This window comes from Saccostrea cucullata, unplaced genomic scaffold, assembly GCF_032062105.1.
Source record: "Saccostrea cucullata isolate Sc308-1 unplaced genomic scaffold, CSIRO_AGI_Scuc_v1 ctg5509, whole genome shotgun sequence".
Lineage (NCBI taxonomy): Eukaryota > Metazoa > Mollusca > Bivalvia > Ostreida > Ostreidae > Saccostrea > Saccostrea cuccullata.
In genome coordinates this window covers 255-25,853 of record NW_026928730.1, presented here as the reverse complement: position 1 = coordinate 25,853, position 25,599 = coordinate 255, and the positions used below count along the sequence as shown (strand labels likewise).

General features: G+C 32.9%; 1 protein-coding gene across 1 annotated transcript; it reads right to left on the bottom strand.

The window, feature by feature from the left end:
• Nucleotides 1-315: 315 nt before the first annotated feature.
• LOC134278578 (uncharacterized) lies at nt 316-20,999 on the bottom strand (the record flags this gene model as incomplete). Its single annotated transcript, XM_062760886.1, has 28 exons — nt 316-480; nt 621-875; nt 1,017-3,217; nt 3,373-3,534; nt 3,800-3,923; nt 4,231-4,875; nt 5,178-5,292; nt 5,440-5,637; nt 5,886-6,076; nt 6,362-6,548; nt 6,641-6,796; nt 7,979-8,091; nt 8,286-8,461; nt 10,176-10,284; nt 10,665-10,764; nt 11,963-12,175; nt 14,088-14,151; nt 14,414-14,490; nt 14,585-14,811; nt 15,766-15,913; nt 16,229-16,321; nt 16,998-17,218; nt 18,917-19,027; nt 19,239-19,349; nt 19,487-19,648; nt 19,802-19,912; nt 20,256-20,366; nt 20,829-20,999. Coding segments are annotated over 26 exons (6,128 nt in total), but the record flags the coding sequence as incomplete, so codon positions are not given.
• Nucleotides 21,000-25,599: the final 4,600 nt, after the last annotated feature.

Sequence of the window (25,599 nt, the reverse complement as noted above, 5' to 3'; positions counted from 1 at the left end):
TTCCATCTCTGATGGAAAAAAACCTCAACTCCAATATGTTAAAAAGGTCCTTTACAAATACTTTAAATGCACTGCAATTGCTATGTACTTTTATTTTGAAATGTAAAAATAAGATCTTGGACACATCTGAATATTCTTTATGGGATGTGTTTTTTTTAAATACTTATGTTGTTTCATACGAAGTTTTTTTTAAGGGAACCTGTACAATTTCACGACCATGTATCTCTTCTGTCTTTGCAGATACAAATGAATAGAATAATCGAATGCTTTGCAGTCGAATAAAAAAAATCAGGCTTTAGGCCTAGCCAAAAATACCTGTAAATGCGACCAGACGTTAAATCTTCAGGGGGCCGATCATGGTAGAAAGGTACTTTCTCTTTATTCTGATCCGATTCTAATATTTCGGTCTTTTGGTGATAAGTAACTGGAAATGCTGAATCTGGCATTGTTACATATTCTTTCCTTCCATCTTCTTTGTATCTAGTTACAAAAAATAATTAACTCTGGACGAAAAGTAAGTATTACTAAGTAAACTGCATATATTAAACTACTTATTAATAAGGTTTTGAATTGCAGGATACTCAATAAAATATGAATACGAATATTTTAGTTAGTATTACCTGTATGCCGTGCCAGTGGATTTGTAAAATGTCGTGCCCTCAATCTTATTGCCATTTTCAGGATTAAAGCCCAAATCTCCATCATTTCCATGGGGGACTTCCAAAATCTCTGATCCATTCTGTCTGAGATGAACTAACTTTTTTTCTCCTACTTCGGATTGCCGACTATTTTTATCAACTGTCTTTGGGGAGAATGTGAAAGGTATTGTTGATTCTTGCTTTGTCAGATACTCTTTCGTCCCATCCTCTTTGTATCTAGGATTGGATTGAATACCATTATATACTTATTTTTACTGAATATTTATTTTGATAAACTACAGAGGTACTGCTTTCTTATATTTTGAATCAATTATGCTGCATATACTAACATCAAATACATGTAATAAATCCAAATACCTATATACATTGCCTCCAGGTTTGTAAAAGGTTGTGCCCTCTACGTCAAAGGAGTTTTCCATTTCATTACCACCTACTGAAACAAAGACTGAATTTTCTTTCTTTGTAGAATCCATGTGTAAATGACCCGATTCTACTTGCCCAATGTAAGTAAAACCTTTTTCTTTTTCTACCAATTTCTGTGAAATTGACTTTTTACAACTGTTTTGGGTTCACTTGCACTGTGGTAAGTAAGAATTTCTTGTGTGCGAACTGATCTCTGATAACCATCCTCGTGTGATTTTAAGCCTCCATCTTTCAGGTCAATAGAACCTTCAATTACTTCCTCTGCTAACTGAGAATCATTGAGGGTTGGACTTAATCCTCTTTCTTTATGGATGCGATGATGTGTTCTCTCTGAAGTCTGCTGTTCAATAAGATTTTTTCTTTCATGATATCTCCCATCTTGTAGCAATTCTGGTTTTATTTTGGATTCTTCAGCGCTATTGCTTTTAAGAGACCCTTTCTTATTCATTTCAATGTAACTTTCAACCCTTGTATTTGTCCTTTGTGGGACAATAGACGAATGTGATATCTGACTTTTTATGGGTTCTTTTTTCATTTCATCCCCATAAATATACCAAGACCCATGCCCTATTCCGCTTGTAATTTCTTCTTTGGTCACAGTGGTTCTCTCCTGCTTGTTTTCTTTCGGGATCCATACTTTTCTTGTTTTGTATGTCTCAATTTCTTTGTTATTTGATTTTACGTCACCCTTCCACTTTTCATTACTAGTACATGTATATGCTTCGTCGTTTGTTACGTAACGTTCCATATTTGGTCTTGGTCCAGGCAAGACTACTTCCGATTCTGATGGCATGTGGTTCATCAGTACTCGCCCGACTTCACCATCATAAAAATATCCCCATCTTCCTTCTCTTCCAGTTGAAATTTCTTCTTTGGTCAAGATTGCTTCCTTCTGATTCTTTTCAAAGGGGACCCATTCTGTTCTTATTTCATAAAATTCTTTTTCTTTCCTCCTTGGTTTTACTTCAGTCTTGATCATTACTTTCTCCATTTCGTGCAATGTCTGCTCTGGAAGTCCTGACGACATGCTTCCTTCATCATCACTGTCGAACTGAATCAAGACAGACTTTTCTTGTACTTCCTCGCCTTTTTCAATGGTTGCCGTGATATTTTCTTGTGCCAAATATTCCATTCCAGTGTGCTTTCCTTCTATCTTTTGCCCTGCACCATCAACGCTAAGACTATATATGGTATCATTTTCTTTGGTCTCTCTATGAAGATTAACATCAGAACTGTTTCGTTTGTTTCCAGCTTGATTGATGTTAGTAACGTATTGTTCTCTTCTGGATGATTGAAAACTTGCAACAGAAGGATATGCACTTCTTGTGTAGTGATGGTGGCTCTCAATGTTTTCGTATCCTCCTTGGTTCATTGATTGTTTGTTTATCCCATCATCTTTGCTGTATATCGCATTACCTTGCAATGCTGATGCAGATGATAGAAAATCTGTTTGACAACTGCTGTCAACTGCCTTTTTGATATTTTCCGACATATAATTAAGCATGCTATGTTCTACTTTAGTATGGCCCATACAGCATGTACAGTATGGGCATATTTTTCTATTTTCCTTTGACCTATGGGCAATCATTGATTCATTAATGGTTTTTGCAGTAGATGTGCTCTGATGGAATTTTCCAGTTTCTATCAGTTTGGTAGTATCCACACTTGGTCTTGATATTTTTTCATCATTTTCAGAGGACTGTTTAGTGATTAATCGGAGATTATAAGGTTTAGTGTTCTCATCAGAGCTCCTATAAACAGCAGCATCATTTTCAAAATCTCTGGTCGAAGTCCAACTTGTGTTTGTTTGTAACCAGTTACTAACTACAGATTGTTCGTTTTCACCTACTATCATATTAGATTTTCTGTTCGGGGTTTTGCACTCAGTTTTTGTTTCATGATAGCCTTTTATTCCCATTACCCCATTATCTGATGATTTTACGTGAGATTGAGTTTGGTTTGTGCTATGGATGACCTGATCGTCTTGTCGTACTCTCGAAGTTTTATGTAATAAAAGTTCAGGTTGGATTATAACTGGATTTGAACCTCTTTCTTTCTGAGATCTTTCCATTTTTGTTGTTTGCTCTTTTGTTGTTTTTGATTTGACTTTTTGGGACTGTCCATCTGCTTGATAACTATGTAAAGAATGACACTTTTTGCTATATTATTTGTAACACATTTATTTCGTTTTGTTTTAGTATATTCTTGAAATATATAGCAAGATTGCAATGTAAATAAATTGATGTATAACTCTTTATGTGATCTGATGAATAAAGCAAAACAGTTATACCAGTAAGCATGCCATCTTGGTGCAGAAGTGTGAGTGGATCCTCCATATTGTTTCCAGAATACTGGAAATCTGGTCTTCTTCGATGATTCTTCTTGAAAATCTGTGCTTGATTCTTGACTTACTAGACGAACAAGTTTTTTCTTTTTCTTTCGTCTTCTGCATCTGTTAAAATGTATATTTTGTTGAGGTAGCGAAGTATTCCACATTTATCTATATTTCCAACTGTTTCCTTATATCTCTTTACAACGTGTGATTATTTCTCGACAGTTACAACTAAATTTATGTAAAACAAAGTTAAAGTTTTTCAGACAAACAGACAAAATAACCGATATGTCCTGAATCTTCGATGATGGGACATGAATAAATACCACGGGCAGATCAAAGAACGAAACTAAACACCTTTACTTTAAAGTATTCACAAACTCACCCACAAAGTATACAGAATATACAGGTTATACAAAACAAAGTTCCAGCGATCACTGATGTCGAAATGACGGCTGCAGTGGCTTCCAGCCCTGATGACACAACGCATTGTCCTGGAACTTCGGGATCTGAATTTACCCGTGAAAAATAATTTTAATCACATCATTTAATAATATCTTGTAGGCAAAACTCTACTTTTAGAAAAGATAATTTAATTCATCAACATGCTGTAAAAATTGATATAGTTTAAGCAAATAAGCTGTAAATGAATAGGTTGAGGAAGGAACAATTATCTGTTTTGAGAAGAATTGATTGAGTAAATTCACGAAAAAAATTGTTGACCATGTTTAAACTCAAATTTTGTAAATTTACCAGCAAAATTAAAAATTTTGGAAGAAATGTGATATGGTGACTTGTTAATTTTTTATTATCTACCTTTGAATTTCAATCCGGTACTATTTATAATATCCTTTCCTGCGCACACAAATGTTATGGTTTCTATCATCATTTGGCAGTTTTGTTCTTTCTTTGATGATCCACCAACAATGAAGTTATTAAAGGCCGTGTAATTAGACGCAAGACGAGAAATGCATTTCTTTGTGGAAGCTTTGACCTCCTGATCAACGCTCAGCTGTAGACCAAACTGGAGGCTCCAGGACATTTCCACCGCCATAAACTCCTCCAGTTTGACAGAGGATGTAGAAGTGACCCATTCTGACCATTTATTACTGACTCTAGCATATAGTCTGTTATTCCCAAACCAGATAGCATAACCATAGTACTGGTCATCGTCTCCCCCATTACTTAACAAGAAACAGGTATGTGCATTTGTCATCAGCCTAACATTAAACGTTATAGTGATACCAAGAGAAATTTTTGCTATATCGCCAAAACAGACATTTGTCAGGTCCCCAAAAGCCAGATATTGACGTCCATCTAATATGACAGCAGTTCCCCCACTCACACCAGTTGTAAGCGTCGGAGTACCCGTGCCCCCGATCACGACGTTGTCGCTCGATGTTACCAGAGACTGTCCATTAATGTTTTGGAAATTGTATCTCTTTGTAGAGATTTTTTCAACTAAAAGAAAATTACAAATATTTTTACTGATAGCGTATTTTATTTACTTTTGGGGAAAATCACTTTAATGGTGAAATCACGTAATTGTTATGTATTGTGGCATAGGAACTAACTTTTCACAGTTTCAGTTTTCATGTATCTGTCACATCAAAATAACTATGTCATATGTTTAAAGTTTTAGTATGTGATGAACAGAAGTACCTTGTTGTAAAGGTGTAGTCTTTATCTTATTTCATTAGAAAAACATGAAATTTTTGATCATTTTCTTGTTTTCAGAATTAAAAGCCCGATATTTTATGTACCTTGCAATGTAGACCAGCGATTATTTGATATGCTGATATCACAGACCTCCAAGACATTTTGTGGATTAACAAAACCATGGACAAAACAAACACCGCCAATTCTGCAAACATCATTCTGAAAGAAAATGTACTTTATAAAAATTACGATAGATTTTTTCAACAAGAACATGGTTGAGCATTTTATCTGATAATGCTTGGCATTATTGTAGCCTCACGATCTTTATGACATTTTACGAATTCTCAGATTGACACGTATCCTTACCCTGACTGTACACCCACTGCTTGTGCACTGATGACAATGACTATTGAAGATGATGTAGATTTTGTATAAACTGATGGTCTGACCATCATTACTGACCGCTACTTCGTACAATCCATCATTAGGAAACGCACACTTGACAGTCTGGGAATTCAAATATTCAGCCTTACTGGTCGAATCCGATACAGCTTGCATGTTTATCTACAAAATAGCATTAAAGAATCTCTTCATCAAGAGCTATAGGGTTACTATCTAAAATTCTAAATTCCTTAGAAAAGAAATTTACTCTAAAAAAACGCTATATTGTTCAAGTGATTAACGATTGAATGTAATAAATGATAAATAAAAGAATGTATTCCTGCATACAATTGATGACCAATAATACAAAAGGTCCCATCATAATTTTATGAAAAAAAAGAATGATTAAAAGTAAAAGGTGATCTTTTTACATCAAGAGATCTGTAATGACACGTAAGATTCTCAACATCAGCAAAATTTTCTCCATAAAGATAGACCGTGGTGCAGTTGGTACATATCGAGTCACATGGTTCTCCATTTCCTATTTCAAAGAGATCAGGCGGAGCAGTAGAGTTAATCGAACAGTCGTCACCAATCCACGGATGAAAACACTGACAGAGTCCTACAATGTAGACAACCAATACTGATATCACCATTTATTTGCGTTCTTATGATGATTTGATGCTGACTTACAATTAAATAATAGGATTCACAAAAAAAAATGAAATGTTAAATGCAAAACCTGTACTCTTTACTGTCTCTAGAAAGTAGTTGTAACGTTTCAGCGAAATAAGCAACTTTCTCAAAGTTAAAATAATATTTTCTGCAAAACCTTTTTACTCATACATGTATATCATAAAAGACTTGAAAAAAGTAGCAAAATAAAAATTAAAACTCTTGAACTAACCATCTGTGCAATTTCCGTTTTCCATGCAGCTGTTGGGACAGATGACACCAACGATTCCTGGAGGCGGTATGGCATCCCCGGTTTCATTGTTTACAGTCCATTGATCCGGGTCCCCCTCCACAATGGTCGTACATTCTTGTTGTAAATTGTCAAAACTCTCGCTCGCCCAGGATTTATCATCAGTTAGCTGTATCAAATATTCATAGGAACACTTTTGAATTTTATCACAAAAACATAGACAAGGAACAAATTTACATATAGAAGTATTAATTAGATTGCCTGTAAATCAGTTACGCAGCCTTGTACAATAGGAGTCAGATCCAGCCCAGGTAGAGATGCACATTTCTTTCCGGATTCCTTGGCTTCAATAAAGCCTTGACAAAACTTCCTCGCCTCGTCTTCAGTGATATTACCAGGTGTTGGCCAAACAGGGTCCTGTTGTGGTAATACACCATTATTGTATTTATAATTATCCTATTAGAGGCCCATGGGGCAACATAGCTCACCTTAGTTAGTTTGGCCATGCTGTTATTTACCAGAACCCCCTTGTAATACCGATTGTGCCCTACACCTACCCCCCCCCCCCACAAGAGGTCATGATTTAGGCAATTCAGGTTATATTTTACCCCAGGATGCTTCCAAATAAGTTTAAGATTTCTTAAATCTTGGTTTCTTGGCTCTTGATAAAGATTTTTGAAAGTTTTTTCCTACATATTTCAATGTATAACTTGGATTTCCTATTGTCGCCCCGCCCTACGCCAGTGGCTCATGATTTAAATAATTAAAAACCTACATTATATCAGACTGCTTCAACATAAGTTTTAGCTTTTCTTGACCAGGGATTCTTCAGAAGATTTTTCCCTACATATTTCTATTTATCGTTTCGTTTCCTTATTGTGGCACAACACTACCCTGTGGCAATAATTGAAATAATTTAAAATGTACACTACTCCATGATCTTTCTACAAAGTTTCAGCTTTTCTGGTCCAGTGGTTCTGGACCATATATTTCAATATAAAGCCTGGGTTCCCTATTGTGGCCCCGCCCTAACCCTGGGGGTAAAAATTTTTACAATATAGAATCTTCACTTACCCAGGATGCTTCAACATAAGATTCAGCTTTTCTGGTCGGATTCCTGAGAGGATTTTTTAATTTTTCTTATATATGTTTTAATGAAACACTTGGATTCCCTATTGGGTCCCGCACTACTCCTCGGGGCTCGTGTTTTTAACAATTTTGAGTCTAAACTACCCAACAATGCTTCTATGTAAATTTAAGCTTTTCTGGCCCTGTGGTTCTTTGGAAGAAGATTTTTTCCCGACCCCACCCTATTATTTTTATCTTTTCTTGATTATCTTTCCTTGTAAGGGGACTTGGCCCTACATTTTAACAATTCGAATTCCCTTTACTCAAGGATGCCTTGTACCAAGTTTACTTAAAATTGACCTAGTGTATCTTGAGAAGAAGTTGAACATGTGACAAGTTTACAAACAGACAATGAAATACTATTATAATATATGTTATAAAGTACCAGTTCGATGTATGTTTAATGTGTTTGGCTACTATTGTATTCCATAAAAATATTTTTTAAACATGCAACAATTCAAAAGTACATACAGGTTGGGTATAGTTTGGCACGTAACCAAACGGTTCTGGGGGTCGTAAAGACTGGCACCGAGCAGGAGGTGACTCAGCATCTTTTATCAGATTAGGAGTGACCAGTTTGGTTCCTGCGATAATGCAAAAATCAAATACTCGGTAAATAAAAATGAAAAAAGACAGTTTAAGAAAGTTATTTTAATAACATTTTAAGGTGTAATGTATATAAAAGGATGTCCCATTCTTCTAATAAATTCGAGATATTCAATTTAAAATTTAATAAGATTTTGAGAAAAAAATAATTTCTTTGTAAATATTTCCTGACTTCTGTTGCTAAGCAGTCCTTTCCTCTTCTGAATTTCTACACATGTCATTTTGTCCATTCCCTCCTGACACGCGGCAGTCTTTCCTCCCAAACAGTCACAGTACTTCTCCACTTTAGGACTCGTGTCGGCAGAAGACACACAATATCCCCGGTATAAGGAATCCTCTTCTGGTACCCTGAACAGATGTAAAACATTAAGGTTTTAATTATTGTTTTTTGTACCATGAAAAGATGTAAAACATTAAGGTTTTAATTATTGTTTTTGGTACCCTGAAAAGATGTCAAACATTAAGGTTTTAATAACTGTTTGTGGTACCCTGAAAAGATGTCAAACATTAAGGTTTTAATTATTGCTTTTGGTACCCTGAAAAGATGTTAAACATTAAGGTTTTAATTATTGTTTTTGGTACCCTGAAAAGATGTAAAACATTAAGGTTTTAATTATTGTTTGTGGTACCCTTAAAAGATGTAAAACATTGAGGTTTTAGAAATTGTTTGTGGTACCCTGAAAAGGTGTAAAACATTAAGGTTTTAATCACTGTTTATGGTACCCTGAAAAGATGTAAAACATTAAGGTTTTAATTATTGTTTTTGGTACCCTGAAAAGATGTATATCATTAAGGTTTTAGAAATTGTTTGTGGTACCCTGAAAAGATGTCAAACATTAAGGTTTTAATTATTGTTTGTGGTACCCTGAAAAGATGTCAAACATTAAGGTCAAACATTAAGGTTTTAATTATTGTTTGTGGTACCCTGAATATATGTAAAACATTAAGGTTTTAATTATTGTTTGTGGTACCCTGAAAAGATGTCAAACATTAAGGTTTTAATTAATTTTTTGCTTTTAAACATTAAGGTTTTAATTATTGTTTTTGGTACCCTGAAATAGATGTAAAACATTAAGGTTTTAATTAACATTAAGAGGTTTTAAAATTGTTTGTGGTACCCTTGTAAAACATTAAGTTTTAATCACTGTTTATGTACCCTGAAAAGATGTAAAACATTAAGGTTTTAATTATTGTTTTTGGTACCCTGAAAAGATATATCATTAAGGTTTTAGAAATGTTTGTGGTACCCTGATATGTCAAACATTAAGGTTTTAATTATTGTTTGTGGTACCCTGAAAAGATGTCAAACATTAAGGTTTTAATTATTGCTTTTGGTACCCTGAAAAGATGTAAAACATTAAGGTTTTAGTCATTGTTTTTGTTACCCTGAAAAGATGTAAAACATTAAGGTTTTAATTATTGTTTGTGGTACCCTGAAAAGATGTCAAACATTAAGGTTTTAATAATGTTTTTGGTTGTTAAACATTAAGGTTTTAATTATTGTTTTTGGTACCCTGAAAAGGTGTAAAACATTAAGGTTTTAATTATTGTTTGTGGTACCCTTAAAAGATGTAAAACATTGAGGTTTTAGAAATTACCCTGAAAAGGTGTAAAACATTAAGGTTTTAATCACTGTTTATGGTACCCTGAAAAGATGTAAAACATTAAGGTTTTAATTATTGTTTTTGGTACCCTGAAAGATGTCAAACATTAAGGTTTTAGTTATTGTTTGTGGTACCCTGAAAAGATGTAAAACATTAAGGTTTTAGTCATTGTTTTTGGTACCCTGAAAAGATGTAAAACATTAATGTTTTAGTCATTGTTTGACCTCTTCTGTAAAGAAAATAATGTTTTAGTCATGCACTAGCATCTTCGCTAGCCAAGGGATTCTGATACGCTACTCTTGTCATATTCCCGCTGATGAGGAGATTCCAAGAATAGTGTATCAGAAACCCTTTGGCTATAGCGAAGATGCTATATAGCTGGACTTTGATTGATTTCAAAAGTATACTTTTCAGATCATGTCTCAAATAAGGACTTGATCATATAAAAGACTTATAACCTCCATGACAGAGAGAATTCATTTGGTTGTTTTCCTCCCCTTGTATACAGTTCCCCGTCTCTTTTCCTAAAGTCGTTGTTTCGGTCACCATCAAAGTTACCACACAACCCTACAAGTAGAAAGGCACTAATCATTAATAATGAAATAAATGGAGAGAAGTAAACAATCTTTAAAAAAAATGCATATTATTTTAAGCTTTGTTTATACTTTTCTTTTAATTATTCATCCATATATTATCTTTTTAATTTAAACTAATGAGAAGAAAAAACACCCACCAGTATCATTCTTTTAATATGTCTTGAGTACAGAAAGAGAAAAAAGTGTCCCACCGAAACGTTAGTAAGTGAAATGTTTTGAGTGTATATTATCAATGTCTTTTTATATGCTCAGTTTTGTATCAGCTTTTTTTGGAAAAATGATATAGATTTTTCTCTGAAAGTACCATATGCCAAATGATAACATCCCACATATGCTTGAAATGCAATTTACCTTCAGTGTTTTTATAATCAAGAGCCGATGCTAACATTTTAACGTTGAAAAACCCATTCCCAGTCATCACGTAGACCACCGCTCCAGTTGGCAGAATTACCTGTACATTAGAAGAATTACACGCTTAGTGTGGACTTTCAGTAAGGCGTGGCATTCTCGACGTTACCTAATTAGCTTCTGAAATTTACACAACTTCCCTTCACTGTTGAAATATACATATGATAGAAATGCAGCCAAATGTCAACGGGTATAGTAAATACCCAATTAAAAGTTCTCTCACGGCACAGAGGTTGGGCATAAGTCGTCTGATTGTTATCAAAAAACAATTTTAAGTTCCTATGTTATTAATTTCATAACCAATAAGAATCTACTAGTATTCTCCATTAGGTAGCGCCGAGAAAGTCACGCCTACTGAAAGTCCAAAGATAGGGTAAAATACTCATAATTAAGACTGTGTTCATAACTGTATAGCATAGCGAATATAAAAATATAATCTACTAAATAATGATTAATCAGTTGGTTTAATGTGTCATACACACAAACAATTTTATGAATTAATGATTTTTTAAACTTACATAATGTTCATTTTCCCCCTTTAAAGTAATATACGCCGTATGGATGCCGATTTGTATGTGAAACAAAATGATTTGAAACACATAAAGTGTAATGAAAAAAAATATTTCCACAAAATTTAACTATAAAACTCGTTGTATTAACAGAACAATAAAGCAATATCTGCAATCAAGAATTCACTCTTTTCATGAATATATGATAAAGGAAGTGCGTAAACAGTGGGTCTAAATATAAACACGTATGTCCACGGGAAATTATAGACAACGAGGCACGTTGCATTTTGACAACGGTTATTACTAAAAGGTTAATATGCGTATAACAGAGTATAGATGGTTGATACTGATTACATTTAAAGATAAGGTATATTAAAAGTAACACGCCATCCATGTCAAAAGTGAGTTGTATCTCAAAGGGCTTACCTCGTTTTCTTGACGCCGTGTTTGTTTATGAATCTAAAAGTAGCGACGGCGTCACGTGGTGGATTTACTTAAAAATAGACATTATTCTCCTTGCAGGATAATAAATAATTATAATTTGAGAACTTTATAACGAATTTTATTTAAATGGTGTAATTAACAGCATTTTCTTAACTTTTATTGGTAAACAAAATATATAAATTTCCAGCTGATTTTAAAATGGTGCACGTTATAGCGTATACCGGTATTACTTTGAACCTAAACCAAACAAACACAGTGTTGTTGATGTTAAAATTTAATATTTGGGACCTCATATGTTTTTCCTCCTCCCTTCCGAATGACATCAGTCCCTGGGGTCAAATCTCCATTCAGATACATCTTCATGGTGTATCGTGTACGTCTGGAAGACTTTCCCATTGAAGGACCACAAACGTCAAATAAAATGACGTCATCTCCAGACCGAATCGCCACAGCACAATTGCAGGCTGCAACCCTATTACAACGGCGATAAAACGTTCGTACCTGAAAAAACTTTTTCATATGAAATGGATCTATCACATAAAAAAAACAAGAGGCCCACGGGCCTTATAGGTCACTTGAGTATTGTGCAACAACTTTCAAACAATTAAATTTGGTTCGTGTTTTAAACCAAAGGCCATGAAATTCACAATTCACAATTTTGAAATTGCTTATCATATTCATTAACTTAGCATGCTTACTCTATTTACTTCATATACAGAGGTAGATCAGAGTAACAAAGAGAAAATGCACTTCCACTTTATAATCAATTTTGCAAATCGCCCCAAAGGAACCACTGACCGATTGGCCACATATTAAAATTTTGCAAATTTTATCATGAAATGGTTGATTAATACCAAAGAGCAGATTTCAAAGCATTATTTCATTTTCAGACTTGTAACCATCCACCCCCCTCTGAATCAGGGGGCATAAAAAACCTCTTTGCTAGATGCACCTTTCTTCATCATAATTATAGATACTAGGATCATTGACATTCATTAAAACCCATAAACAAACAATTGTTTTTGACCCTGGGGCCATAAAATTCACAAATCTGAAAGAGGTACTCTTGTCATCATTACTATCTACTTAGTTTATTTATTACCCAGAAGAGAGAGAGAGAGATTTTCAAAAAATAAATGCATTTTCATTAAATAATCAATAGAGCCCCGCCCTAACACCAGAACCCTTGACCCTGGGGCCATAGAATTCATAATTTTGGAAAAGACACTCTTGCTTGTCATAACTGTGTGCTTTGAGTTAGTGTATTTAATACTCAGAAGCTAAGAAGAAGATTTTCAAAGATTAAATGTAAATATAATCTATGGCCCCACCCTAACACCAGAATCCCTGACCCTAAGGCCATAAAATTTTCTGGCAGAGGCACTCTTGCTCATCATTACTATGTTCTTAGTTAGCTTATTTAATACCAAGTAGAAGAAGATATTTCAAAGAAATAGTGCATTTTCACTATATAATCTATATAGCCCCGCCCTAGCACTAGAGCCCCTGACCCCGGGACCATGAATTTCCCAATTTTGGTAGAGGACTCAATGCTTTTACATTCATGCCAACAGTTTGCCTGCTTGATGTCCAGGAGTAGAGAAGAAGATTTTTAAAGATTGCAATAATTTTAGTGGTTTGGCCTCACCCCTCAGGCCCCAGGGGGCGGGAACCATAAAATTCACAATTTTTGTTTCCCTTCACCCATAAATGCTCTACCAAATTTGGTTGAAATTGGTTAATTTTGGTTTTAGAGAAGAAGCTAAAATGTTCAAATGTTGACAACGAACGACGACCTGAAAAAAACTTTTTCATAGCAATAGGTCACCTGAGTTACTCAAAAGAAAAGTTAAATATTATGCCCATTATTTTCCTAAGATTAAAAAAAATTGTCTTCAACGTGTGAAATAAAAATGGTATTTAAGAACAAATAAATATATCTACCATTAATAAACAATTTATATAATATCGTGGAGAAGAGCCACACGTGTATTTATTGACAAACAAGTGGACAAAAAAAGAATATCAGCAGTCTCGTTCAAAGTCACCATTTCTTAGGTCTATGGTCGATACAATGACCTTGTCAGTAATTGCAATTTATTATCGAGTCAAATGCTGACTGTTTTCATACTAATTGTTAGTCCATTATTTATACACTGAATTGATGACGGATTTTCCGTTATTCTCCGACAAGGAGCACAATGCGGGTGTGACAGGTCGGCAGGGGGATGCTCACTCCTCCTGTGGCACCTGATCCCACCTCTGATGTTTCGGAGGTCCGTGTTTGGTCTTCTCCTGTTTTGTATGGTTTTATGAAAATTTGATCTTGAATACTGTTTGTTATCTCCATATTTTTCATTGTTTGAAAACTGAAAATAAATATATTTGTGTCATTATTAGACACCTGTCGTACCTCATAAGGCAAGGTTCTGTGTCTGTACAGAATGAATTCTCCCTCAAGGTAGACGTCGTAATATCTAAAAATATAAGGAAAATATACCTTTCAATTAATTTTTAATAGTACAATCCAAACAATGCTATCAAGTTCAATTTAAAAAAATCACACTTTTAATTTTTTACTCTCTCGAGATTCGTTTATATTTCCAGTATATGATTTGATTACTATAGGAAGAGGAAAATAAATATGATTATCATTTGTTAATGTTAAAATTTTACCTAATAAACAAATATTACCATCCGAATAGTAAAAAAAAATGTTTTTTTTTCGTATTTTCTCACTTTTTATCAAATGTTGTCATATGGGGGTCGTTTATTGAAGAACATACTGCTACCTTATCTCCATCAACTACTGTCACCTAAAACATATGTAAATTGAAAAGCATTCTCATATTTAAGAATTTTTTTTATGTGCAATACATATCAGATCTCAGGACTATTTTCCCGGTATACCTGTACAGTGGAGATTTCCTTGGTTTCATTGGGAGTTTTGAGAGATAGACGAATATTTCGCCTTTGGTCCCTGTCCCTCAAGCCGTCTATGGAAGCTTTGACGGATATTAAAACTCCAGATTGCCAGTTGTCCATGTTGATCAAATGAGAGCATGGTTTTGTGTGTAGATTGTCCATACCAAACACAGCTTGGCTTACAGGAAAACCCCTACATTTTAATTCACGTCCTGACAATTGAAAGGAGATTTTGATGAATATTTCTTTCTCTCTCTCTCTTCCCCATAATCTTAATGTGCATATTTGATTGTACGATTGAGAGAGAGAGAGAGAGAGAGAGAGAGAGAGAGAGAGAGAGAGAGAGAGAGAGAGAGAGAGAGAGAGAGAGAAAAAAGGTGCAATTTACAGCGCAATATTTTTTGAGCGCTAAAAATTTTTAACATTTTGAAGCCAATATATATATATATATATATACATGTATATATTTTATCAAACTTTCAACCATTTGAAATTAAGTCGCTAGAAGTAATTTTCAGCAATCTAACAAATAATTTTAATCAAGCGAGTTTATACCTTGTAGAGACGCGTATAAAGTTTTGGGAGGTGTATTAAATATATATATTGGCTACAGAATGTGTCTATAATTGGGGAAACTAAGGTAATTGATTGAGCAATGCTTGAAAGTGGAGAAATTCTTCTCAAAAGCGTTAAATTTCTCCTCTTTGCATACCTCGTTATGGTCCAAGCCTATATAACACCATAATGTCCATGTGTTGCTATATATGTGTTGTAATATATTGTTTTACGGTAATGTATAAAGAGGAATAACTTGTCCTATAAAATGTTATCCAGAAGCTTCTATATGTGAACGCCATAGTTAAATATAAAATAGCAATGTCCATGTTTTGCTATAGGAAACCTAAAATACGTGTCGAATAAAAAAGTAAAATAGGTGGTGCACAATGGCAGTATGTAATAAAGATTTTTGAAAGTTTCATTTAATTTAACTCAGTAGTATAAGAGGAGTTGCGATAAATAAGCGATAATGCGTAACAGACGGACAGACGGATATCCCGATAACTATATACCCTCCCACTTTTCAAGCGGGGGGATTAAACAGCTTAAATCATACGAATCACCTTGATGCCTTTAGACATTAAAATACATTATGCTTGAAGGTTTACCCTTGACGAGCTCAGAAACTATTTCCACTTTGCATGTATTTGCCCTCAGTTCTTTATAACAAAACAATCTAGGAGGGATTGTGCTAGTGACATTTATGAGGGCAAGCCCTGACCTTTCATGGACAGTTATTTGAGTGCCACTTTCCACCTATAATAAAAGAACAATATCCTTGAATTTGATGTACATTTTAAAATATAAACCCTTTGATATTTTTACCAACTGTTTATAAGCTGTTGATATAAGAATCACAAAGATATTGCTGTAATTCTGAACACATGCAAACCATGTCTTTTACTTATTGTTGATGGAATTAGCATAGAAAATTTGGATTGATTAATCACTCCTCAATCATAAAAACAAAGTTAGTTGATTAAAAAAAAATTGAATGAAAACAAAAATAAATAAAAAAGAAAAACATGGTTTGATATTAAATACTTGTTTGATATTAAATATTTGTTTTACCTGTACTTTTGCAATGATAATATTACTGTTTCTCAGCGAACCTCTGAAGCCAGAGCAGTTTCCAGGCATACAGGGAGTGACGGTACATTTAATCTACAAATGGTTGAAGATTGAATATCATGACTAGAACAACAAATAGTTGAATTTATCATTGATATAAAAATGTATCCATAACTCTTAATAAATTGTTTAACGTCCAATGCAAGCAACAAAAACCTCTTTTAAAGGAGAAACATGCATAAAAATTGCATGAAAGACCATTTTAATTACATAAATAAAAAAAACACAATTGAATTTTCAATTTTTCTGTCATTACCTGGTCTCCAAAGAGAAGAGGAGGAATCTGTGTTTCTTCCAACAAGCTCTCTGTTTTGTTTAAATTTCCTCTTTTATATTCAGGAAAGACCATTTTACGATTTTATAAATAAAACTAGGAATTCAATATCAGTGAAATTGCTATCAAAGTCACAGATAGGCTTGCCTCCCATATGGTTATAACTGGGTTAAAAAGTCCATGTTTTCCTGTGAAAAGCTAGGGAAAAAAAACATGTGTTAATTATTAAAAAGTAAAATAGGAGGTCACAATGGCAATATATAATCTGTGAAAGTTTCATCAAATTTCATTCAGTGGTATGAGAGGAGTTGCGGATAAGAGATGGGTACCCCAAAGCGTAACAGACGGACGGACGGAATTAACGATTACTATATACCCTCCCGCTTTTCAAGCGGCAAAAACGTACAGTTGAATTTTCAATCTTTCAGTTATTACCTGGTCTCTAAAGAGAAGAAGAGGAATGTGCGTTTCTTCCAACAAGCTCTCTGTTTTGCTTATCGTCACTTTTTCCTCTTTTATCATGTCAGAATTATAGTACCAATTTACGAGGAATTCAATATCAGTGAAATTGGTATCAAAGTCACAGAGGAGGCTTGTTTCTTGAGTAGTTTCATTGACTTCGAAGGTTAAAACCGGATCCTTGTCTAAGTGAAAAGCTAGAAGGTAAAAAAAAATGCATGTTAATTTTAATTAAAATTACAGTGTATTATAATCTTCAAATGACACACTTTTAGGGTAAAGTCTTCACTTTCGTAAACTATGCCTCATGATTAAAATATTATTTTCGTCTTCGAATGAAGCAAAACACTTTTAGTTTAGGATAAGGTCGTCACTCGTGTCAACTTTGATCAAGAACAGTATGCATCAGTGCTTTATATAAAAAATATACGGTACAGAAAATAGGAGTTTATTTAAATTCAGAATGCAATGTGTTCCTTCAGTATCAACATTCATCAGTAGCCTAATATATTTCATTAAAAAAAAATCCATGTCTGAGAGGTTTGCAATGACCTGTGATCGGAGGTCGTGAGTTCGAACAAGGACCGCGACTGACCTTCGTCGATTAAAAATTGGATGCAATGTGTTCCTTCGTGCACCTGAAGTGAAAGTTGGGTTGATGATACCTAAAAAACCGAGGGCCCGTGCCACGGTAGGCTTGGTACGATGAACCCTCACTGCTCAATGGCCTGAGTGCCGAGTAAAGGTCTAAATTTTAGATTAAATGGTGACGTCTCTATATAAATGAGAGGTACTGTGAGCGATGTGCTTGAAGGATACCCCCCGCCTCCCATATGGTTATAACTGGTGAAAAAGTCCATGTTTTCCTGTGGCCGGGAAACCCAAATATGTGTCGGATCAAAAAGTAAAATAGGAGGTGCACAATGCCTTCAATATGTATAAAAAAAAATAAAGATTCTGTAAAAGTTGCATCAAATTTCATTCAGTGGTATGAGAGGAGTTGCAGTGATGGTTACCCCAAAGCGTAACAGACGGACGGACGGAGTACGTACAGACGGAAGTTAACGATTATATATATATATATATATATATATATATATATATATATATATATATATATATATATATATATATATAATATATATATGTATAATGAAAAATTCTGTTAAGGGGATTTAAAACAACATACAATCAATCAATCTTCCAATAGCCTTCAAACATTAAGTATTCATGTTTCCTTCTTTACAGTGATTGTTATTTCATCAGATCAGTATTGGAAGTTTATTATTTCACTCATGTTATTTGCGAAAAAATAAATTAATTAAGGATTAGCAAAATGAACAACATTTCTTCGAAATAACCAATATATTTCATAGATTCCTATTTATATAAATAACTTAAATAATGTTTTCCATAGTAAGTGTTGAAAAATAAAAAAAATATTCATATAAAATAGCATAATATTATATATTAAAGCACCGAAAGCTTTATCATTTGTAGATCGATATTTTTTACGCCATTTCTAAGTCAATAAAAATATATCAATCCATAGTCCATACATGAGTTTTTTTGTTTGTGTTATATTTGAACATTGTGATTTGTTTTGTGCTTGTTATAGGAAACCAATAAAAATCTTGTTGCGGGGATTTTGTCGTGTGTTTGGTCAAGTATTTAAAAACCAACTGAGGTTGTTTCTATAAATCCAAGAAATCATAAAATGTATCGCAAAATATTCTTTCGATGAAGAAACACACAGATGTAAAACACAAATTTTCCATTTAAAATTTTATTTATTATATATTTATTAAACAAAGACTATACAATGCTATCTTATAAACACAAAAACGTACTTCTTTTCATTTTCATTATTAATTTTGGTACATGAATAAACTTACTATTTCTTTGACACATATACGTTCTTTTTTCGTTACATCCGAGATCATTCCACAGACCAGATCCTATGTAAGCTGTTAGACAGTCTTGGTTTTTGGAATTGTTAGGCTGATCTGTGAACAGAATTGTTAAACTAACAATCAAAAAATAAAAATAGAAAAAATATCAATTGATAGCTCCCCATCTCTACTATTTGTAGATTTTCAAGGATCCGTTCCTTATTACCAGATATCAGGGGTATATGTGTTTATAAAACCAGTTAAAAGCGTTTTAACAGCATAAGCTATTTCAGACAACCTTTCTAAATCTACCAAATTCACTTACATCTCAACCAGAAGGTGGAACTCCACAACATTGTTGTTCCAGACCAAGCCCACGTGCCTTCTCTGTGTCTATCAAATCCTCCGATCCAAAAGTCAGCCCTATTGTACAGTCCTGCAAATTTTTTTAGTCGATTTGTTAATCCTTAAATTCTTAATTCTTCATTAATACAATTTAATTTCAATATAAAAACCCATCACTGTTCCTTAACCCGTCAGACACTACGTACAAAACATTTAAACTATATTTACCGTTTACGAAAGAGTGTTCAGCAGAGTTTTTTATGCTAACGAGAACGGCTGTGTTGGCCTGACAATCTTTCATGGCGTTGTTCCATGTCAGTTGAGATGTGAAGTGTTTGTAACAATGTCCGTCTTTCACGGCCCAGGAAGAGTCACAGAAGGACAGGAAAGCTTTCAATAAGACACATAATTAAAGAAATGTATCTATCTTTATTAATACTTGGGCTAAAATTATAGATGTGTGATCATTACTTTGTTTGAATGCTAATTGTTTTGAAAAAAATCACTTGACTTAGAATTTCTGCTGAATTGTTACTAACGTACTTCTCTTTTTACAGACAAATGCTCTCTCTTGGCTACAGTCACGGTCACTCCATTTTCCTTGATTGTTTATGATAATACAGTGTTCAACATTGCCCTGGTTATCTGGTTCTTCTGTAAAAAATATCACATAGGAAAGATCACTCGACCTCAGCCGCCAACAAAGTATCATCAATTTCTCAGACTACAAAACTACGATCAAGTTAACGTACAACGATCATAAACAACACAAAATACGGATCCCTGACAACACATTGGAATAAGGAGTAACCAATCCGAGTTGCTCAATCAGACTGCTGTGTGGCAGCTGTATTCATGTACAAAATACGTTAAAACCGTTTATACGTGTGCAAGTAATATCTGCGATATTCACGGATAACTGAAGCTCGCGCATCTTCAGTTGAAAGTAATCAAAATTGGTGAAAACTAATACAACATTTTATATCCCTAGCCTTACTAGTATTCCAGTTAGTGTAATTCCAGGATTGGTGACTGCCATACCACAACCACTGGCCATTTATGAAGATATCAGAGGCACCTATCCAAACATCCGTTCCATTGACGAAATCTGAAAATATACACATGCATATGTAAAAAGATGTTGAACTTTATTATAACGTAATAATTCTATTCATTAATAAGTTTTAGATATACCAAGAAATAACTGATTTTTCAAGAAATAACTGATTTTTCATGGGGTTTGATTTAATTTGTTAACATGTGTTACGAGACCATGAATTAATATCCTCAATAAAAAGTAAAGAATTTCATATTCAAAACAAATCACAAAATCACAAACCAATTTTTTTTTCTCAATTAACCAAAGTTTGACCCTACGAAAATATTTTATTTAATGAAATCATCATCATCATTTTATTTTAAAGAAACGTAGTAATTTACATGTTTTTTTCAAATTACCTTCATCGTAGAAAATGTTTATTTAAAATTGAAATTTTTAACATTTTGAATCTTTGTTTGGTTTTGTACAAAAATCCAAATCCCTTCTTTAAGAATAAATTGTAAACTTCACCTTGCAAGAAATTTTGTTCACTCTCAGAGGCAATGTCCACCAAAATACTATCTTCGAGTTGACAATACCTATAGGCGTCAATCCAATCTTTTACCGACGTGTACAGTCGGTAGCAATTCTTGTCATACTGGGTCCAGTTGGAGGTGCAGGTTAATGGTATCTCTCGATGTTCTATAATATTTGGAATAAAAAAACTGCACGATTAAATAACCATAAAATCAAGAAAATCAAATTGGTTCATTTTTTCATATACTGAACTGACGACGGATTTTTCCGTTATTTCCCGATCATGACAAGGAGCACACGGCGGGTGTGACCGGTCGGCAGAGGATGCTCACTCCTCCATGGCACCTGATCCCATCTCTGATGTTTTGGAGGTCCTTGTTTGCTCTGCTCCTATTTTGTATTGTTTTATGGACTTTTGATCTGTAATACTGTTCGTTATCTCCATATGTTTCATTCATTAAAATGGATTTGAAGTTTTTAACACAACATGCATTTTTACCTTTGTTTTATGCTGTTATGAAGATTTAACATTTTGTTACCTTTCGAAGAACAAACTGATATATTTTATTTTTCATTACAGAATTATACAGTCTATAGTCAAAAAGAAGGTAAATGAAGGATAAAATTGGTGGGGTTTTAATTCTAAAGTTTTCCTTGAAACGTAATATTAAAATACGAAAAAGCGATAAGTAGCTCAGGGTGCATATACTTTTTTTTTTTTTACAAAATGAAGTTCCCTCAAATCCTGTGTGTTCAGAATTAGTGTCATAATTCATTAAATTTCCAGTATTTATGTTTACTTATGATTGAACACACTTCGTATCTTAGAAACATGTGGATTCATATACTCTACCTGATTAAAATGTTTAAGAAGTTTAATCTTAAACAATAAATAAGTAGAATTCTAGAATTTGTTTACTTTAGTTTCCTTATATTAATTATAGTAATGCTATGAAACAGAATATAATTAGATTTTACAGTTTTTATGTAAAATCTTGCTTAAAATTACTACTTTGGAGTTTTGAAATTTTTACCAACACCTTCCATAATTGCACATTCACCAATGAAAGGGGTGCCATCGCAATATTACACCTTATCATGTTAACGTATAATTTGTGTCTTACCGGTTATAAAGTAAATTTAACTCCTTGTAATAAAATGCAGAACACAACCCGATATCTGTCACAAAAAGTGGAAAGGGGGGTACGATATAACGAGGTGTCATTTAATTTAACAATACCTGATACGTTTATGTTTATTCTTGCTTCGATGAATGTCTCCTATCTATGTAAGAAATTAGAAATCATTTACCTCCGTACCCTTAAACATTTCCAAAAATACTGGTTGAAGTAAATAGCATTTATAAGGGGTATAAGGTTTATCAAAGTTTTATTAACTACAGTTGCTCTAAAAATATTAACTGCATGTATTTATTTTTTTTTTTATTTAGATGCTAGATTTCTGCCTATACATTTTAGTTATAAGATTTTATCTTTTTGTGAAGGTATTTTTCATGAGAATGTATCCTGAAACAAGTTTCTATAAAAAATAAAAATTAAACTGAACCCGGCTTATCGTTTTCCTCCTTTCTTATTCAAAATATAGAAAAAATACTTTTTTCTTCTTTAGATTTTTCAATGTAGAATAAAATAAAAATTCAACTGAACCCTGCTTATCGTTTTCGTCCTTTCTTATTCAAAATATAGAAAAAATACTTTTTTCTTCTTTAGATTTTTCAATGTAGAAAAAAGAAGTTTAAAAATTTAATAGGAGTTTGCTTACTAGTAATATGACCAAGAATGCTGATAAAAAGCATCTTTGTTAAATCGGCCATCTGAGGTCACCTTTCGGTAACGCTGGTGTGTGCAAACTTTTACTATCGATATTATTAAGCGTGTTTTAAACATTTAAACATGTTTCGTGTAAAGAAGCTATTAATCTGTCATTGTAATATAAATTTACTCAAATAAACATCAGTCCAGTATATCATGCAAATTCATGACTAATAGGTCATGCAAAAATTGTGGGAAAGTGAGAAATATAGTCTGGCTAGGAGATTAAATTAAAGTCACACTTTTAAATTTTATTTTAATATACCCGGTAGTTCAAATTAAGCAAATAATCATCATCAGGTTCTAATGGAGTAAAGAAACAAGTTGAAATATAATATTAGCATGAAAATATCACAGTGAAACATTTAGAGACACTAAGCAAGTTTACTTATTTTAATAAATTAAAGTTTATGAATGCCATCATCATTCGAAGTAAAAGATAAATTGTTTTGTAAACAAGGTCATTATATCAACCTTAGAATGAACAAAAAAATTATCTTCAAATAAGATATGTGATGGCTGATATCTTTATATCATCAACGTATGTAATGCAGCAATGTAAATATTTCTATATATAATATGTATGTTCAGGTGTGTATTGTTTTTATTAAAAATCTTCTTGGGAAATCTTTTTCACCCTTAGAATTTAGCAAAAATAAAACCTGAATGTGAAAGGGTAAATTACAATACACACTTAAGTATAAATAAATTCTAGTTAAGAAATATATCTTAAGTCATATTCATAAAAATTCTACTGTATGTGTAATGCTACGTTAAGTTTAATTCTGAAGACATTAGAGCATTTAAGTTAATCGCCACAGCAACATATGGAAATTTCTAAAGAAAAGTGCACTCTTTTGGGATAAAAGTATTTCTTATCTACTTAGAGAGACCGAGTCTAATTATTTCTACCCTAGGAATTTTGATAATTTTTTGCTTATTAATTTTTACTGTTATATTTATTGTTTTAAGATAAAAAAAATCAAATGTTTACTACCCAGATTTCTTAGGGGGGCATCTCAAAAGTTGTCAAATTTACTATTGGACACTATGGGAATTTATTGGATTTAATTTAAGCCCCGCATTATTACATTTTCCCCATATATTTTGTATTTCTGCCCTAGAGATTTCTTTTTATTCAATTAGATAAAAGTTATTGTAAAAAATCAACAAATTGTGAAATTTCAAAAAAAGTTGACAGTCTAGTTTGGTCGCGGTCTTAATTACAAAGTTTATTTTTTCGATGCATGCCTAAAACCTCTAAAATTGCCATATTGTGGTATAAATATATATGTATATGAATTATCGACGCAGATATTTTTGGTGAAAATAGCAATATTTAGATTGCTAGTATGCTTCCTCTGATGTTCTGTTAACAGTTTTAGGTAAAATATCCATGGACGTCTGCAAATATATAAGCGTCGTGCATTGCGTACAAAATCGGAAAACAGTGACGTCGTTAGAGCCATTTCAGCGTTTTTTCCCCCAAATAATTGTCGTAAAATCACATTTTCAGACCAGTAGGCGTGACAGATAATGTTAATTTTTATACTGAAATCACAATATTTGTGGAAGGTGTATTGTCGCATTTATGACTACATGAGGTTGAAAAGCTGCGCAAAAGTCATGAGCACTCTAATTAAACGCGGCCTCGTTAAGAACCTCCTGAGGACATTTAACTTTATAAGTCAATACTTATGCACTAAGTATATTTATGAATTGCAATGAAGTTTTTGTACCAAATTTAAGTAAAATCGAGAAGTTAAATGAAAATACATAGCTTAAGTGATTTTTTCAACTTAAGAATATACTAAGAAGTTTTATGAATTCCATCCCCGAGAAAAAAAAATCTTTATACACTATGCATTGTTATGTTATAGGGAGAGGTGCTTTTAGCCAAATCACCACCCCTTTTGTGAAAGAACTATATGCGGTATATTGCTATATTTGCCCCCACAAAAGTCAAATTTTAAACTTGCCTGAAATGTGCTGAATTCAATGAATTGTATAAAAAATATAAATTAACGGAAAATATTATAGTTTCACAGCAGCGTATTCACAATTTTTGTTTTTATGACGTCAGAAACTAGTCCGATTTTATACCCTTTTTTCAGAAAGAGGACAAAATGGACAAAATTTCAACAATTTTAGCTTTAAAATTTATAGAGCGCAATTTTGTTCAGGAAAAATATTGACATATTTCATTGATATTATCATTCTACACATTATATCAAAATATTGATCCTGAACACACATGCGTTCAGTGACTTTTACTCAAAATATCGACGAAATATGTACATTTTTTCTGTAAAATTCATAAAAAACTGAAATTACATCATGTTTGTGACGTCATAACGTACATATGGCGTCATTACTTATGAAAATATTCAGTGCTTTGAAGTCAGCATATACTTCCCTGTTTTTAAAGAACTTAATTAAATATATCTCCATTAAAGTTTGATTTCGGGGGCAAATATTGGTTAATACCGAATAAAGTTCTTTTTGATAATTTTAATTTATTGAAGCAGTACTCACGATAAAGATTTCTTAATTTTTGCAAAGTATTGTGCAAATTGTAATTTTTCCTTAGCTTTTTGAAAGTTTTTTAAAGCTTCATATAAAAGATTGTGAGCTTGTCCATAGCTTGAAAATGGGAAGCATATTATTTTAGTTTTTGTCTTAAAATCTGCAATTAGGTAAATCTATATTTTTTAATTAACCCCTTCACTTACACATAGGTCAAGTTTGACCCAATTAGTCGTATTTTCTTTAATAGATTAAAAAAAAAGAAGTTTTATTTATAGTTCATGGATTTAATAAACCAGGTTTTATTCCTATTGTTAGACTGTATAATTAAATTATATTGAAAATAAATTATTTGTATTCATATTTAATACATGTATCCTCAGGTGTTTTTTTTTATTAAGGACTGC